The 17,681-nt window shown below is 39.6% G+C and overlaps 1 protein-coding gene across 1 annotated transcript in view; it reads right to left on the bottom strand.

The window, feature by feature from the left end:
• Positions 1 to 17,681, bottom strand: part of VWF (von Willebrand factor) — a 144,121-nt gene that overhangs the window by 54,216 nt on the left and 72,224 nt on the right. Inside the window, exons 29-33 of the mRNA XM_027782874.2 lie at positions 14,113 to 15,452; positions 13,212 to 13,331; positions 10,883 to 11,026; positions 1,653 to 1,796; positions 543 to 707 (exon numbers count right to left, since the gene is read on the bottom strand). Of these exons, the coding sequence (XP_027638675.2) occupies positions 543 to 707; positions 1,653 to 1,796; positions 10,883 to 11,026; positions 13,212 to 13,331; positions 14,113 to 15,452 (1,913 nt within the window). The remainder of the gene's footprint in view (positions 1 to 542; positions 708 to 1,652; positions 1,797 to 10,882; positions 11,027 to 13,211; positions 13,332 to 14,112; positions 15,453 to 17,681) is intronic.

Genomic DNA, 17,681 nt, shown 5'->3' with positions numbered 1-17,681 from the left:
CAAATAATGAATGTTTCTTTAAAATGTTTTACACTTTTTTTCCAGTATTTGTTTTCCTGGAATAGTTACTGTTTTAAAATTTTTCTATTATTATTATTTTTACAATTTGACTGAATTATTTGCAGACACACACATAACAATGCTTAGGTCTGTGCAGAAAAACATGTAATTTGAAATCTTTACTCACGACATGCCCCCATTTATTCATGACAGCTTCAGCTTTCCTGTTGTCCTTCAGTTAATGACCAGCCATGATTATTAAGATGATGATAGCTGGAAAGTTCAGGCCTAAACAGCTTTTAAAATCTTGCTGAAAGTCGGTTGATTTTCTAATGTAGCAGTTGGCTACACACTGAAAGAGCTGATTTTGTTCTACACCTAAGTGATGGTGGTGGTCTAGGTTAGCATTTGTGGTGATTGTCAGTTAAGCACTAACAAAGGAGCATTGGACTGACCTCAAATCAAGAAAAATCATTCTGGTTTTGGCATTTCAGTTTTGGGGTTTTGCCCCAGCTATGAAGCTACAACTATATTGGACTTACCCATGCACACTTTCTTGATAAATTCACTATTCAGTGTGATCATAGTGGATAAGTCTTCAAAATTCTGAAGCTTCATAATTCTGTTAGTAGCTGATGGCCCAGCCAGGGTCCTTAGTTGCTCTTCATCATAGCTGTTCCCAACTCCAACTGGAAACAAGGATACTCCTAGGAAAAGAGAATAAAAGGTTTTAAATGAGCAACACACAGCAGAAGGAAGTCTTTGCTGGTGTACTTTTTTCATTTGTTTCTTAAAAAAACAGTTTTTTCTCAACAGTTAATTTTCATGTATTACTTGCATGACTCCTTCCACATCAGCTAAAGGCAGTTAATGGCACAAACTGTGATGCTCTAATCACAGTGTTAGCTAAGGTGAGCTCTCTATTAGTCCCAAGCATAATATGATCATGTATAGTCAAGAAAATGCAGCTGCAGACTTAATGACATCATCTTCGCTTTTTTTTCCAAATGTAAAAAAAAATCATTATGTTGTTTTCTTTCTTCGGTTACATGGCAATTGCGTTATTTGCAAACCATTTGATTAAAAAATAATACTTGGTAGTTGTTATTTAGTCCATGACTTATTCAATAACTCCTAAAGCAACCTACAAAGGAAGTCAATGTTCCTCAGCTGAACACCTGAGAAGCTGAGGTACAGAGACTATAGCCAGAAAACTTGAAAAAACGCAATGCAGCATACATTGATAGCAAAAGCGTATTCCTGTGTAGGTCAGTCAGAATCTGATCAAACCCTCTCTCTATTTATTATTATTACAGTGACCCATTCAAGAGTCACCATACTAGAAAAGTATTGAGTTTATAAAATAAATCACATTTCTGTCATCCCTGTCTATCCACAGGACCTCAGAAAATTAAATGCCACTAATTTGTGAAGCCTATGGAAGCTGTTTGGTTTAAATTACAGACTGGGCCTGAATTTACCAGTAATTCAAAGCCATCCTCATCAAGTACCTTTTGTTCAGGCCTTTTTCTTACCAGAACATTACACACAGTAAGTCCTGTATGGCTTACCAGTGCCTTAATTTTCCACCCTTTGTTCTAGTGCACTAGACTCTGCTTTAAAATAGTGACAGTAAAATGTGATTGATTTACTGTTCATTCTTGCAGAAAGTGCAGCAGGTTCCACAGTGTCTTCTGATCTCCCCGACACAATGACTACTGCGACCTTTGATGCGCTGGGTCTCCCTCCATGTGATTCCGACATTGCATTCTGAACTACAAAATCAATGGCCTTTCCTAAGAAGAAATTAAGAGATAAATGAGAGATATGATAGACAACTCATAGGAGGCTATAAAACTAAATCTTACTTTGTATTAGTAGGTTATACAGTACTGGAAAATACTTATTCTTAAAGGACTTTTAATGTTGCCTTTCATGCTGCTACATGCAAGATCTCAGCTATTAAGAACCTACCAGTACCATTAATACATCCCACCGAGCAGGACCATCCTTAGCTCCCCAGTCTCTGAAGTAATGGGAATTTTACTGTCTTTCCTTAACCACAAGGATAAACTTATGCTCCTCACTTTAGTAGTTACCTTTTCTGGAAACATTACCATTGCCTCACACAAAAGGAAAGAAGATATTGTAGAATAGGTACTTATTTCCCCAATTGCAGAACAACAGTGACATCCAGTGGCTATCTGATCTACAACCCCACAGAATCCCGCCCTGTACACGCAAGTTGCTCAGCTTCCAGACAAAATTTAGTCCTTCCCTAATTTGGTCAACTTTTTCTACAGGTGTGAAATGCGTATCTTGCCTCCCTACTACCAGCAACTTCACTGAAATCTAGGTGCAGAGTAACCCAGAATAACTGGGCAACCCATATTAAAAACCAAACCAAACAAAAAAATGAAACAACAAACCAAACCCCATCAAATCCCACACGACACATGAAGAAATTCTACCTTAGCTACCAAATCACAAACTGGCTTAAATGGGTAGCTGTTGCTCTTGCATTTAACATCTGTGAACACTCAGGCAAATTTTTGTTCAAAAGCATGACCTCAGCAAGAGAGCACTTCGCTAGTGCTTGGATTTAGATATGTATTTGCACAAATATTTATACTGGGAATCACGGTATGCAGCTTTCTTAAAAGCTCATTTGGGCTTGGAAGTTATCAGGTTAGGAAGTAGAAATGATACCATGGCGACTGATGTGACAATCAGGGCAAATAATAAATACTTGAAAGACTAGTTTCTCTGAGTAATCTGCAATAGCCGTGGAGCAGAGATATGTTTGCCAGTGGAATTCACTGAAAAATTTTAAATGATTCACACATTTGTAAAACACTGGAAGTCAGATCACAGATAATTCACCAGCACACCCCAGAATACCTTAGCACACCTGAACACTTTGCACTTCATGACTTCGCTCATCATGTCACCCACCCTTTTTCACTGGTAGAAGCAAAGACCCTTTTCCCAAGCTGCTGCAAGCACAGCCAGCCTCTAGAAAGGTCACCCAGTACACTGACTGTTCATAAAGTGGCAACAGCAACTGGATATTCTACAAGGCTTTAATCAGGGTTGCAGGAAGAATTTACCCCTCGGAAGAATCTAGCCTAGAACAAGTATCTGGAAAAAGCCCAGAGTTTTCCTTTGGCACAGGACTAGTTTAGAGGTGACATTCCCTTCCCAAATACTGTTGCTTTCCCCATCCTTTCCTGCTGTCTCATGCACCTTACATTACAGTCCCTGATTGACAGCCACATATCCCCTTCCCACCTTAACCAGCCACCTCTTCTTCCCGTTGGCCCATTGTCACTATTTCCTCCCCAGAGCCGTAGCCTCATCTCCATGTGTCATCTCTCTACACAGATGCCCACAACTAAAGAAGAGAGCTGGGACCCACCAGGAACTGCTGCCAGGCTCTGTCGGATCTACTGCAGGAATAGGATCCAGATCAGTTTCTCCTCCTATAAATTTCTACCTATCATGCGCCATTACCTCCACTGGAAATCTCTGTCTAGAGAGGGCCATTTTCCCCAAGCACTAATTTGCAAATATAAAGATGTATGTTTGTTTAAATCAATATACTTTTTGGAAACGCCGATTACGATTAGAAGGGGGAAAAAAAAAAAAAAAAAAGAAGAGAAAAATCAACAGAAAGCTTTCAACAGTACTTAAGAACAAAATGGGATGTTTCTTTGCTGTTTCTTGCTATGCAATGATTATCTTCTGTTTAGCTCTTCCAACTGTGTAGATTAATTTTATAGATACAATCTGGTTTTCATGCTTGCTATAATTCTGAATTATATTTTACATATGAAATGAAACACTTCAGAGTTTCTGTTCAGTGAAATCCTCAAAATTTTGGATGTTTTTCTACTTGCAACAAAACACATTTTAAAACATCATTATTAGTTGGTTGATGGCAATTCCATTTCCCAAGCTACTATTCCTGACCAGAAAAATTAACTAACCCCAGGTATTAACTCCTATACAGCTGTCTCACAATCATTGCTACAAATGGTTTTGTTGTCCAGCAGTTACTCTATATAGATGTCAGCATCTACCTCCATATGTCTGTAGAGGTAGATGTTAGATGCAGAATGGCATGTTAACTATAAATAACTAAGGGATAAAACAAAATACAGAAAATTAAGATGACTATATTCCAATTCTTAAGATTTTTTCAGGGTGGTCACTGTGCCAGCAAATTGACCGTTTCCCTTTTGTTCTATAAATAATTACTAAAAAAGTATTTCAAGTTTTAACTTTCAAATATTTTAGGTTAAACTTTTGCACAGTAAGATAATTTTTCATTCATTTGTGAAAAATATTTGGAATGTTGTCTTTCTTTGGAGTGTTGGTCTTTCTTTTAATGACACTGACTTTTGTGTGGTTTGCCTGGTCACCAGCTGCTCCAGATGCATTTTTCTTCCTCCCATTGATTCTAAAAATTTTCAGAAACTTCCATACATATCTGTAAACTGGAAAATCCATTATTTTTATAATTTCTAATAAAGAAATCAATTGTAACAGAACCAGGGACTGTTTCAAATCCCCAAAAAACAATTACTCAATCAAAGCATGGAAAGTTTGTTTTAGTCTACTAAAAACTCTGGATTTCTCCCTTTATTTTGAAGCCAGCTCTGGAGAAAAGAGCCAGGTGTCTGAAGACATGATCAAATGAACACTTTTGCCCTGCTAGAGGGATTCAGAAAGCCACCATCCCAAGCTGGAAGCTGTTAATTCTCAGCTGTTTGTCTCTACATCTCACCAGGGAGGGAAATACCAAACTCCTCAGAGGCCATAATAAAAAAGATGGGTAATAAACCAACCAACTTGAACATCTTACTACTAGATTGCAACATAACAGCAATCTGCCATTTTCATACCAATAAAGGAAATTTTAAAATGTTTGCAATGAAATGAATATAACCAAGCACAAAGCTATATTAAGACTGGAAAGAGCATGCACAGCATCTTGGACATAATTAAACTAACTTTAAAATGACTAGGTCCAAGCTACACAGGCTTCAGCGTTTATGAGACCACCTTGTGTCTTGTACACCTCTTCAGCAGCTGACATCTGGGCCACTGCTGCTGCTGGCTCTGTTCCAGCTTGCTCTGACATATTCACACACATTGCAAATGCATCTCGGGCTGCATTAGAGCCGTAGCAAGCTGCTGGCAGAAGGAAGGGTCCACTCCTCCAGGTGCACCAGCTGGGCATGCCCTCCCAGTCCCCCACAGTCAGCACTGCTGCCCACCTGGTCAGGCAGCCAGCTGCCTCGGGCAACTCACCACGACTGAAACACAACCCTTCTAAAAAAGTGCGTTGGTTTCAGTCATTTTGGCCCTTCCTTCAGCTCGCTGAAGGCCCAGTGCACATCCCACAGAAGGAAGGCAGTGCAAGTGTGCAGCACTGAGGTGTCAGGTGGCTGGGACCAAGCTCTTCTGCAGTAGCTGGCTCTTAAATCTGTTTAGCTGAACGAGAACAACCATCAGCTATCTATTTCAGTGATGGACCCTAGGGAAAGTCAAAACACTAATAGAAAATACCCTAAATCCTGCTCCATAGAACAACAAAACATTTTTTATGTCTTTAAAGAAAATCTGACAATGCCCAAAATATCATTTGCTAGCATTGATAAGGGGTATCATATAAGCCCCAGTGAAGTGAATGGGAGGTTTGCTATGGACTGTAAGTTATACATTTTTAAGGATTTTCTCTGTGTGTGCAAATGACCCTACGCCCAGACTAGCAGTCAATATGTTCCCACATACTGAACATAAGAGTAAATTATGTTAGTCTCGTGTTATTGTTACAGTTTCTGTTTCTCACATATACAATGTGCTATCAAGAAAAAAACAAACAAAGAAAAAAAAAAAGGCAACAATGGGCTTCGGAAGCAGAATAATTTGTATACTCACATGTATTTTAAGTATCAGATATACAACGCATAAGAAACCAAGATGGAAGTCTCAAAGCCAAGAGCCTTCATTGCATACAGGAGAACAACAGAGCTGAGAGCAGCAGGACACACAGTACAAAAAATCTGATCCAAAAGGCAGTGGATGTGACGGGGAACGTGTGTCTGTCCCTGACCTCCTGCCCCTTCTTCTCCTAGTGCCTTCTAACAAGTTACACTTATGCTGGTCCTGACACATAATGGCCACAGTTAATTTCACACATGCAAACACATTACCTTCCCAAATTTGAACATCTAAATATTTATCCGTCTAACCAAACAAAAAGGCCAACCTTGACAGAACACTGAGCCCCCAGCAGCCTTTCAGCTCAGTCAGTAGAGCATGATTGTTAGTTACTGGGCATGTCCAGGCGAAAAATACAAATAAATAAAAAGAAAAAAGAACAAAAAAAATTGATCTATATGGGCTACTTTAGAATGGGTGGGTCAGTCATTCCAAAGGTTGCCACCACAGCACAGCACTTTCTCCCCATCCTTCAGTGCTGATACACTCCTAACTACACCACAGAGTATAAAGAAAAAATCATGTTTGGAATAACCATTAGAACAAAATAGAAGATACCCTACAAAGACAGGGGGGAAATGGAGAAGGGATGGCATCAATGCAGTCTTCTCCTCTCAGCTAAGACTATGGATATTTGATGATGAACTTTTGACAGTCAGAATAGGCTTCATAAGAACTTTTTTCTGGTTGCCTTGAAGAAGACTACTTAATGAGGTCTAATTAGTTGAATATTATTCTTTTTAATTGTCTGATGCATATTCAAGCCAGAGTCATATTCTGAAGTAATAATTCAGAATGGTTCGTGCAGAGGTTCCTGAAAAGACTGAAAGCTGATTAAATTGACATAAACAAGCTTTAAGGACAAAAGACAATCTGTTGAGTAGGGTCGGAGGTGTTTACTGAGAGCCTACAGGGAATTACACTAGATTCTGCCTTATTGAATAATTTCATTAATGATTTGGATAAAGGAGGAAAAGTGTGTAGAAAGGCATGCTAATCTGAATCACAGATATTAGATTGGGAGCAATTATGAACGTCACAGAATGAACTGAAAGAGCACAAGGTGCCCTAGACACATTTGAAAAGCATCCAAGAAATAAAAAACAAGATTCATCCCAGAATAAGCCAATCTGGAGGAAAATAAAGCAATGCACAGACATTTAATGGTTTGGTGGTTGCCTCAGGGAAAGCAGAAACTTCCTAAAAGCAACTTTTGCAGTTATTTTCTTTAATTTTGTCTGAAATGAGGAATAAAACATAAAGCCCCCATGAGGGTCTGTACAGTTGTGACAGACAGGGGATTCCAGTAGATGGAGGTTCCTGCCGGGAACTTTTGAATCAGCGCCTTGAGTGGCCTCAGTGGTTTTGCTAACACTTCTGCAACATCTCAACCAAATAAGAAAAAGTACTACAAGAGGTCTTAATCACCCACAAGTACTGAAAGCTGCCTGAGAAAGAAGTGAAAAAGAAATGGTTCCTCAACACTTGAAGAGGTACAGAAAAAGCCAAGGCTATCTGGACTGTAGATAGCCCAGATTGCATCTATTTAACCAAGGACTTGTCTAATCAGAAACAACCCCCCATGACAATAACCCTGAAGCTGGTCTTTGTATGTTAGTTTAGGGTCTTGATACTGAATTGGCCTTTTTAAACTGAAAATAGCAGATTATTTTAATTTTCAAACAAATTAGCTATTGCAAACTGATCCCACAGATTGCTTCTTTAAAGGGTCAATTCTTAGCACATTGATATTCTGGCATTAACATGTGCCAATTAACAGAATGGCTGAACTCTTCATGAACAGCACGGTTCTGTCAGTCCAACAGCCCACCACCACTGAAAGGAGCAGGCTACGAGGCCCCAGACCCTCTCTTCTGCTTTCCTGGCTCTGCAGGTCACAAATCCTGCGTTTCTCTTACCACCAAGGGGTTCTGATGATCCTGGGTTCCACCAGGATTACATTCAAGGGACAAACCTTCTAAGAAAGGAACTAAAAAGAACAAGCAAGCAAACAAAAAAACCTGCCAGGACTGTGAATTAAAAGAGTTCAGGGAAGAGACAGGCACCCAAAGCTGGCTTCAGAAAGGAGCTGACACCACACCACCAATTCAGAAACAGTACTGGGGGAGCAAGTGAGGAAGACCTCTGCTTTTCAGCAGGTGGGATCAGGGCAGCTGCTGGCAAAACCACAGTCTTGTGTGGGTGATGAGGGGCAAGATTTTGAAAATTCTGCATAGACCACATCACTCAGGGCAGAGACCTGAATAAAGAAAAGTTCTGCGGTGGACCTTTGCTTCCTATACCACAGTGAGGGTTTAGAAAGGAAACGTTTATACTTTCTTAATCATGACAGGCAAAGCTCAATGCTGCTATTCAAATATTTTAGTATCTATAGAAAGTTTCAGTTAAAATACTTCAGATTTTTTTTCTTGGGTGGGGGGGGAGCAGGGGAGGGGAGAAGAACACACATTTCTCTCCCTAACAATACTTTTAATACAGTTGAGGCACATAAATCATACTTCCTCCAAATTTTGAGTCTGACGCAGGCAGTGGGCATGGAAAACATCAGCCTAAATGAGCTACTTTTAGTAAAGGTATAAGCAAGCAAAATCATGTTTTTATAAAGTGTTAAGCAGTATTTACTGCAGGGATTGCTCAATGTGCTCCCTATGACTCTCCTAAATACCCATGAATGCTGAACAGAGGCATGTTTATGTGATGCTCAGTTCTCTTGCATAGATTGCTCTTTTAGCTGAATGAAGGCTTATATAGTCAGCTCTTGCTTGCAGTTAGTTTTCTTTTTTATTTCCCCCAGTTATTTCTTACGTGAAGTTGTACACAATTTCATCATGCCTGAATATTCCCCAGAGCTTCTCAATAGGTAACTTAAGGCAAAATTTGCCTGATGTTATCTTATTGAAGAAACATGGGAAAGCTTTGTGGTACAGGCTGCTCTTTTTTTTTTTCTTTTTTTTTTCTGCCTATGCACTCAAATACTCTGTAGTTTTTCACTATTCCTTACCAATAAAATGTATCTCTCTCCTGCAGTTTCCTCATGGTTAAATGAAACAGAAAGGCAAACGCTTTCTGCAGCAAGACTTCTGCATTGATGGCAACAGATCCCACAGTTGCTCTCTACACATACAGCTTTTTGACCGAAACAGGATGATTTCGATCAGCTAAGACTGAATAAGGATTACTACACAGGATTGTGTTTTTACCATAGGGAAGCCAGCACAAATAAGAAGAAACAGTGCTGGCCTGATAGTAACGATATTTTTGATAGGCAAATCCTGATCAAGCCTTCCATATGACAGAAAAGATTCCCAAAGCTACCTAGGGAACTGCAACATCCAGACTCATCCATCTACACTTTTTTTAAGCAGCCTCTGCATTTCCAGAGGCCCGAGCACAGACAGAAAGACATGAATGACCGTGCGTTTCCCATGGATGCTGACTCCCCTACATAGTCAGCCCAATTCACACACATTACAAGGTGCAGAACAGGACCACAGTGACTTATTTTCATTACTTCATTTGGGAGGAACTACTTCTACTCTATTCCATTTTGGTTCATTATACCACATCCCTCATCATGGTCTCTGAGCATTTTCCAATGAGACATAAACAAATCACTAACGAGTATGTCATGTGGCTGCCTCTCCCATTTCATTTCCCAAAGGCCGTGTTTTCTCTGTTTATCCTGTAGTTCAGTGTGGCTTACTATACACATTACATGGAAGGCTTCATGAAACTTATCTATTTGTACGTAACAATTTATCCCACAACGAGCCTATAGAAGTCTCATCAGCCATCTGGTATTTTTATTTCTCCAGGCTGAGAAAGCAATCATGGCTAATCCTCCTGCGAACTATGGAAGTCAGGTTTTATTTCTCACTTTTCTGTACCAATAACTCTTTACAGTCTGAAGTAGGCCAAAGACCCCAAAAATCTGTGTACTCCCTCAACTCTTATAGGACCCTAATGCTAGGCGGCTGCCAGAGCAAATGTGGTTCCAGTCCAGAAGAACAAAATTCTCAGGATATCTGGTGAAAGATCAGATATGCTGTAGGAGAATCATTTTTTGCTGAACCCTACAACTGATACATGTGTGTGTACTGAATTTCCACAGACCCAGCGGGAAATCTGTGTTATATTTTAGCACGTGAAAATGAAGTGGACATGTTTTTCAGGATGCGGTCGTCTGGAACAGAAGATATTTCGTAAGTAACCCTTTAGCTAAGCTAAGGTGCTGCCTTAGGCCATCCTTGCTCCCTGGCACCATCCCCAGCCTTCTGCCAATCCGAATCCTTGTGGGATCAGCACAGCAACTTGAATGAGGGAACTGAAACACCCAGAATATAACTACTGTTTTGTGAAGTTATTTTTCAAGCAGATCAGTTACACTGGCTCAGCACAGAGTAACAAACATCTGGCAAAGGCAGCTATTGAAGTCAGCATAAGCAGTTCTACTGCTAAACGTCTAATCAACTAATCTATGCTGAAAGGTTGATGATCAAAGTCTTTAATACTTAGTTATGTTTTGCTTGCTAGAAAGATAATGAATGCAAATCCTGAGAATTACTTCAAGGTTAAAAAAAAAAAGTCTTCTTCTTTCCAAAACACCTTAAGATACACCCTAATTCAACTAACCTATGAATACAATTTAATAGAGAACATTGAACCTTTACCAAAAAATGTATGTATAGTAAAGACATAAGTAAACTAAAAAGACTGAGAGTCCTGCTGCAGAACACTACCACAACAGCACTGGCTTAAATTGGTAACTGGGACCAGGCTATATTTAGCATTTCTGCTTTTTTTTTTTTTCCCCTCCTCTTGTTTAAACATCAATATCCACATAATCACTCACCTAGTCTGGTAGGACCTTGCTCCCTTTGTTGAATTGAGTGCACCATCTCTACAAGCTTTTCGGTCTCTTGAGGCATGTTCCATGAAATTTCTAGATTATTTTCCCTGGCATACTGGAGGACTGACACATGAATTGAAGTATTGCCTGAAGCAGAAAGCAGAAAATAAACATTTTAAGCAATGCATACAAATGTCTTAAAATAAATCTAAAGGATACATTATGGTTGTGTTTTACATTAAGCACAACTAGACAGTGATTTTCCATCAGTGTGAAAGCTGCATTTTCAATCAAATGATTAAAACTGAACTATTCCCAGGTGAAAAAATATGCAAGAACTGCTAGAAACGGTTTGCTTTTTTGTCAAGAATCAGCATGCAGTCTTTTACCTCAGATCAATTTGACCATGATTAGCAAACCTCACTTTATTGATCTCCAAATATTGTTCCTTTTCCACTTTAAAATTTTCTAAACATTTTTTTTATAACGTCTATATTGTCTTGCAAGAGCAGTAGTTTGGTGCCCCATTTGTCTCATAAGCCAAGCTCCTCAGATGACTACATTTCATGCAGATTTCCCTCTGCCATACATCACTTGAGTGACATGCATCAGGCTGCAGCATGGGACATAGTGCACCCCGGGAATGTGACCTGCAATGGTGAATGAAGAGAAATTCCAAGTTCTGCTATTCTCAGACATCCTAGTTCTGCCTATACATTACATAAGTATGAATGAAACTATTAACAGAGGGTTGATGCAGACAGTTAATATATATATCAGACTTGCAGAACTGAACTGGGCAATACATTGTTTATAATCATCGGCTGTACCTCTCTCTTCATGGTCTTAGAAGGACTTCTACTGTATACTGAAGATACTTTTGTATATAGCATATTATTCTTTATCAATGCTTTGTAAAATATTTAAGATTGAAGTTAATAATAACTGTGATTTCATGTACTCACCATACTTTTACAATTTTTCTGCAGTTGTCTTTAAAATTTTAAAGTCAAGGCTGTAGTGAGAAGCCATTTCATAGCTACATTATTATTGTCCTGCTGTTAATGATGTAACATTTGCTGTTACAGGCTTCAAGGATAAGGAAAACAGCTAGGCTAAAAGAAATTGTTGATTTATTGTCTGTGTTTATTTCACTTGGCTTGCTTCTCTATAGCGCGCATGTACACAGTTTTCAGAAACAGTGTCTTCCATGTATAATCTCTAAAAAATCTAAGTTATTGTAGACATACAGAAATGCTATACTTTTCCTCTATGAGCTCTCTATTTAGTACAAGTGCTGGTAATCAACTCTTTTGAAAGCACAGGTATAATACAAAAGATCAACGCCAGTGGGAAACACTAGCAGCAACAGCACTTGCTCCATGGAAATGGTTTAAAGCTGAATTGAAGTACAACTCTCATAGAAAAACCCTTGTTTGTTAAAACAAATGCGACTGGGAAAGCACAGGATCCTGTGCAGCCCCTGCCATGCAGATGGACTTGGTGCAAGTGCACGAGATGTCCTAACTTACTACATGTGCCACAGGGTCCCTTCATGTATGTGCAGGACAGTATGGCATTCTGCCAGGGTGGCTGCGCTGATATCTTTGCTGAGTGACCTAACTGGAGGTGTACCTCCTACCAGCACATACTGTGCAAGCAGAGTGAGTCTAGCACTCCCAAAAAGTGTCTGTCATTCAACACAGGTCAGGAAATAAACTGTAAAAAGTCAGTTCCAGCAGCCTTGGTTAGCCAAAAAGGGGTGGTCAGAACCAGAAATGCCTGCTCCAAAGACCAGAACCTTGCAGTTGGACCAAACCTGAACCAAAACCCCTCTGAATTATCTATTCTTACTTGGACCAGATCTGAATTCGAACTATTAATTTCCAGTTTGTTGAACCTGATCCAGAACTGAACTGAAAACAAGAATGTATTCCTGCTTTTCTGTCACAGAGTAACAGTTCAGCTAAATTTCCACCACCTCCGTGCCTGTTTGGCACACATACTTCTTATGTCCAGTGCAGTATAAAGGGCAGCGCTCACGAAAGCTGCTGTCCAAGTTATTCCTCATCACACGATTCGCTGAATTGGATGTCAAACCTTTATTCACCTGAACCAGAACAGCTTGGATTGGGAGGAAACTGAACTGCATCTGAACCAAGAGCTTTACTAGACTGATTTTCCCAGTATAAACTTAATTTTTTTTGAAGGATTGGAGTAAGTAATTTAAAAATAAAAATTAAAAAACCTTTACTGAGCAGCTGTTTTGTCCTGTATAAGCAAAAGAATACAAAATGTCTTTATGTGTTTGAGTTAACAGACAGATACGTACCAATCTCAACCCTTTCAATAAAAGCCCGTACAAAGTTTTTCATTTCCTCAAACTCTGAGGCTCCAATATTGGAACTTCCATCCAGAAGAAACATGACATCCATTGGTTTGTTGCACAACTCTAAGGAAGGAGGATGGGGGGAGGTTATTTATGCATGATAACCAGAAGTAACATCTGCTAATTTACTGGTAGGAGCAGAAAGGGCAGAGATACCTGCATTTTGGGAAAGCAAAGCAGGATAACGATCAGTTGAAGCCATAAGTGATGCCTCTTTAGGGAAAACCTTGAGATTTATATTCAGTGGGATACATGGGTATTTCAATTCCTGCTTTTCTACTAATGCTATTTTACTCTCAGGAGACTAAAACAAAACCAACAGCAAACAAAAAATCCCAAACAAAACCAAACCAAACCAATACAAAAAAAAACAAAAAACAAAACAAAACAAAAAAAACCCAACCTACAAAATACACACCACATCACCACCACTACCAGGGAAAAAACTAAAAAAAGCAACAAAACAAAACACAACAAACACACAAAATGAAGTTTCTTCAGGAAAAAGGAAGTATAATTTCACTTGCTTGAGGCAGGCAGATGAGAATAACTTTTTTTTGTCTGTAACCCTCCAACCTATCTGAAAATTACTGTACTTTACTAAGCAATGGAGCCAAGGACTGCTGAACCTGCAGAAGGCTGGCTGCAGGTCCGTGCTTGGTACTGCTGAACTGGGGCAGCATTCTCAGCCTCCAGTGAAGATAAATGCTCTTTTCTTGGCATTTGGACAACAAAACACCAAATGAGATATGGGAACCCTTCAAATTTCAGTGATGTGAGGGGGAAACGGAGGAGACAGGACAGAGGAAAAAGCAAATTACACAGAAAATGCATCCAACTTTACCTGGAATTTCTGTCCAAAGTTTACGAGAGCAGCACGACTGCAGCACTAATTCAGGTGCTTCTTCAATAAGTGTACTATAACTATGCAAGATAATTGGGTTATTAGGCTGGCTGATCTTTCTGAGCTCTTGAATATTGGCATTGGGGGTTATGCCTATGGGAATAACATTTATGCTGCTGGGAGGTCGTGTGATAACATCAGTGGAAGGACTGGATGACACCATATACACCAAGTGAGGAACATCTTGCCTGCCCCCATTCACTGCTGTAAATGTGTGTTTGGAAATATAATCGAGGGCATTCCCAGTGTTAGTAGCCTTCCCTCCTTGATAGGGTATGCTCCTCACCTTCTCAATAATACTTTCCTTTGACTGTATTTCCCTGAAGGAATACTCCAGAGTCACAGTCTCTGAATACTGCATGACTGTAACATGAATATCTTCCTGTCCCACATTCATTCTTGTGATCACCCTCTCAAGGAACTTTTTGACAATCTTGAAATTTTCCTCCCCTACATTGTCAGATCCTTCCACAATAAAAGCAATGTCCAACCTTTTGCGAGTGGGCTTTTCTGAAAAGGGTGGTGGTGCTGTGAGTCCCCACGTGGGAGCTAGGACACTGGATATTGTTGGAAGAGATGTAGCTTGTAACAGAGAACTTTCTTCAGGTCCAAGATCACATAGATGATCAATGAGGAGATCCTGATTTTCCATCAGCTCTAACATGTTGTTCAGTAGGAAGGCTCTATTAGCTGGTGACTGTTTTTCAATGAACCTGATTTGCTCCACATTAACATACGGTCCAATCCCCACAGGTATTACTGCAATGTTTTTATTCTTCAAAGCTGTCAGGAGGCTGCGGAGTTTTCCTGGAGATTTGCTTGCTATAAATAGCACTACAATTCTGGCAGCATTGGTCCTTTCTGCTTTTCCAAACACGTGAAACACAGTGTATTTAAGGCCTTCAGCAGCGGACGCTACTTCATCACCTGTGTATTTTATGCTTTGGACAATTTTTCTCATCTGGGACTTTGTTTTGATATCTTTAAGGCCAAGATAGATTGTAGGGCCAGCCCTATACACTAGAACTGACACTCGGATTTTCTTTTGGGAGATGTGGAGTTTCTTCATCATGCCAGTTATGAAAGTCTTCAGCTGTTCAAAGTCCTCCTCTGACAGCTTGTTAGAGCCATCCATTAGAAAGGCCAAGTCCATCATCTTGCTACATGAGTATTCACTGGGTGGTAGTTCAATGTCCTCCTCTGGAGCAGGTGTTGTCGGTATTAGGGTGTCGTCCCCTGGCTCACATGGTACACAGGTTAAGTTCTTCCCTTCACACAGACTACAAAAATCACCAAATTTAAGTGGAAAAAAATCAATGCTTATAATAAACGTCACCCACATATAATAAAATAATGTCCATACGGAAACTGTTAAACATCTCAAAAACACAACAAAACCAAAACATGATGTGAAGGATGTTTTCCCCATCCCATTTCCCCACAACTCCCCACAAGGTATTGTGCAGCTAAACCCTGTATGTTAACGCATGTTTGTTTAGATCAGGAAACGTGACATACTATGACTTGTTTGTCAGAGGAAACTCCTTACAAGAGCCTTTGGCAGAATATGTACAATCTGTGTCTGGAAACTGTCTAGAAACCCACTAAGCTTCAGCAACACAGCTGCCTACAAGCCACTGGTGGACTGAACTGGCAGATCTGGTTTGCTTCATAAGAAAGCAAAACATGAGGCAAACTGGAGGCAGCTAACACAAAGTAAAATCCCAGAGTAGGAAAGACACTTTTAGCTCTGATACGACTTAACAGACTCCATAAGGAGGTCTTTGTTTCTACCTCTACAGTGCTCTATGTTCCTCTTCTTTTTCCTGATATTATTTTAATTTGGACACAGCTTTGGCACACATTCATCCTCCATTTTTTTTTATGTCTCTCTTATCTTACTGTTATTTACCATGTCCTCTTTTTCAGTCCCTCTTCTCATATTAAATGTCGTATTTCACCTATAGCTTTTTAGTCCTATGTCTTCCCTCACCATTTCTGCTCACCTCTCTTACTAAATTTTTTTCTTCCCCTTTCCATTTCAGCTCTCATTTTTCTTTTTCCTCCATCTCTGCCTTTTCCACTATTCGTCCTTCTGTACCACCATGAGATTTTTCACCTCTGCCACACTCCACCTTTTAGGGACTTGTTTATAATTCATCTCTTTCTATCTTCAGTAAGGCTTTAACACTTCTGCCCTTCTAATTCCTAGTTGCATGACCCTCTTCACTTATCAGAGCAAAGAACGTGACTGTACTTATGCACAGGGTGATACAGACTCAGTCAGTATATTTTCCTTGTTGTACTGGACAGTCCAAGAAACAGAACAGGAAAAGTTTATGAAAGGGCAAGGACCAAAAAATGCTTGTTTTCACTGCCAGAGAAAACCAAGAGTGTACAAATTAAGCAAGTCAATACTGGAAGAAGCTGCCCTTTTTCCAAGAAAAGACTCCACTTTACACGTAGCACCTTAGTTTAAGTACCGTGTTCTTTCCAAGCTGCTTTTAGTGTATTCCTAATTGAAGAACACACAGCTACTTTTGGCATTAAGGTATAGCAACAGAAGATTTATTATTTTAATCCTAATATGAATGAACCTCTTCTAGTTTCCAATTTCCTTTGGATATTTGCTATAAAATTCATTTTTGTGCAATATTTTCTATTGTTTGTACAGATGGTGTAGGCATCTAAATTAGGTGACAGATATGCAAAAGGATGTTTCCCTAGTGAGGTAAGTTTTCCTAATGTTCTGAAATCTTTTGTGAGCAGCAGCCAGTGTATCAACATTTAAGATAAATTATTATTAAGGATTACAAAAATTAAGGAACAGAGACTCATTTGTGAAGGCTCTTTTTTGACCTTTTGATGGAATTCAAGGCTCTTCGTGTATACAATTAAAATACATATATATATATATATTTAATTGATTAGCCTAACAGTCTTATACCCTGGGTTTATAGACAGACATACGCCAGCCCTGGCAAGAGGCCAGGAATTCAAAGTTCATACCCATTCAGAGCTTCTGTGAGGTTCAGAGCACTTGGAGCTAAGGCGTTAGTCTAGGCTAATAGCTGCTGCAGTTTTACAACTCAGTTTCTATTAAATACGGTCAAAACAGAAGATGGAAAACCCCCTTGTATTCACAGCACTGTGACTACTGAAAGTATCCATAAAGGGTCTAGACATCTGGAGAATGCCAGACTTCCCGATACTCCAGGCCATGGCGTAATACGCCACTGGGCAGTGTACAGAATGAAAATCAGTCTGTGCCCCATTGCAGCTGAAGGCCTTCATCCTGCATGGTGCACAGCATGGTGCACCCTGCCCTTAATTTCATCGTATTTGAAATGCATGCATGCAGGACCAGGCCATGGGATATCATCTTAAAATCTTGAGGAAATTGGTTTTCCAACAATAGTACACAATTCCAACTGCTAATAATCTCAGCAAGTTCTAGACTGAGTGCACATTCAGATCTTGTACTATATGTAGGATTTTTTTAGTACTGG

This window comes from Falco peregrinus, chromosome 6 (assembly GCF_023634155.1).
Source record: "Falco peregrinus isolate bFalPer1 chromosome 6, bFalPer1.pri, whole genome shotgun sequence".
Lineage (NCBI taxonomy): Eukaryota > Metazoa > Chordata > Aves > Falconiformes > Falconidae > Falco > Falco peregrinus.
Note: the sequence above shows the minus strand (reverse complement) of the source record. Positions and strands in the feature narration are given on the sequence as shown.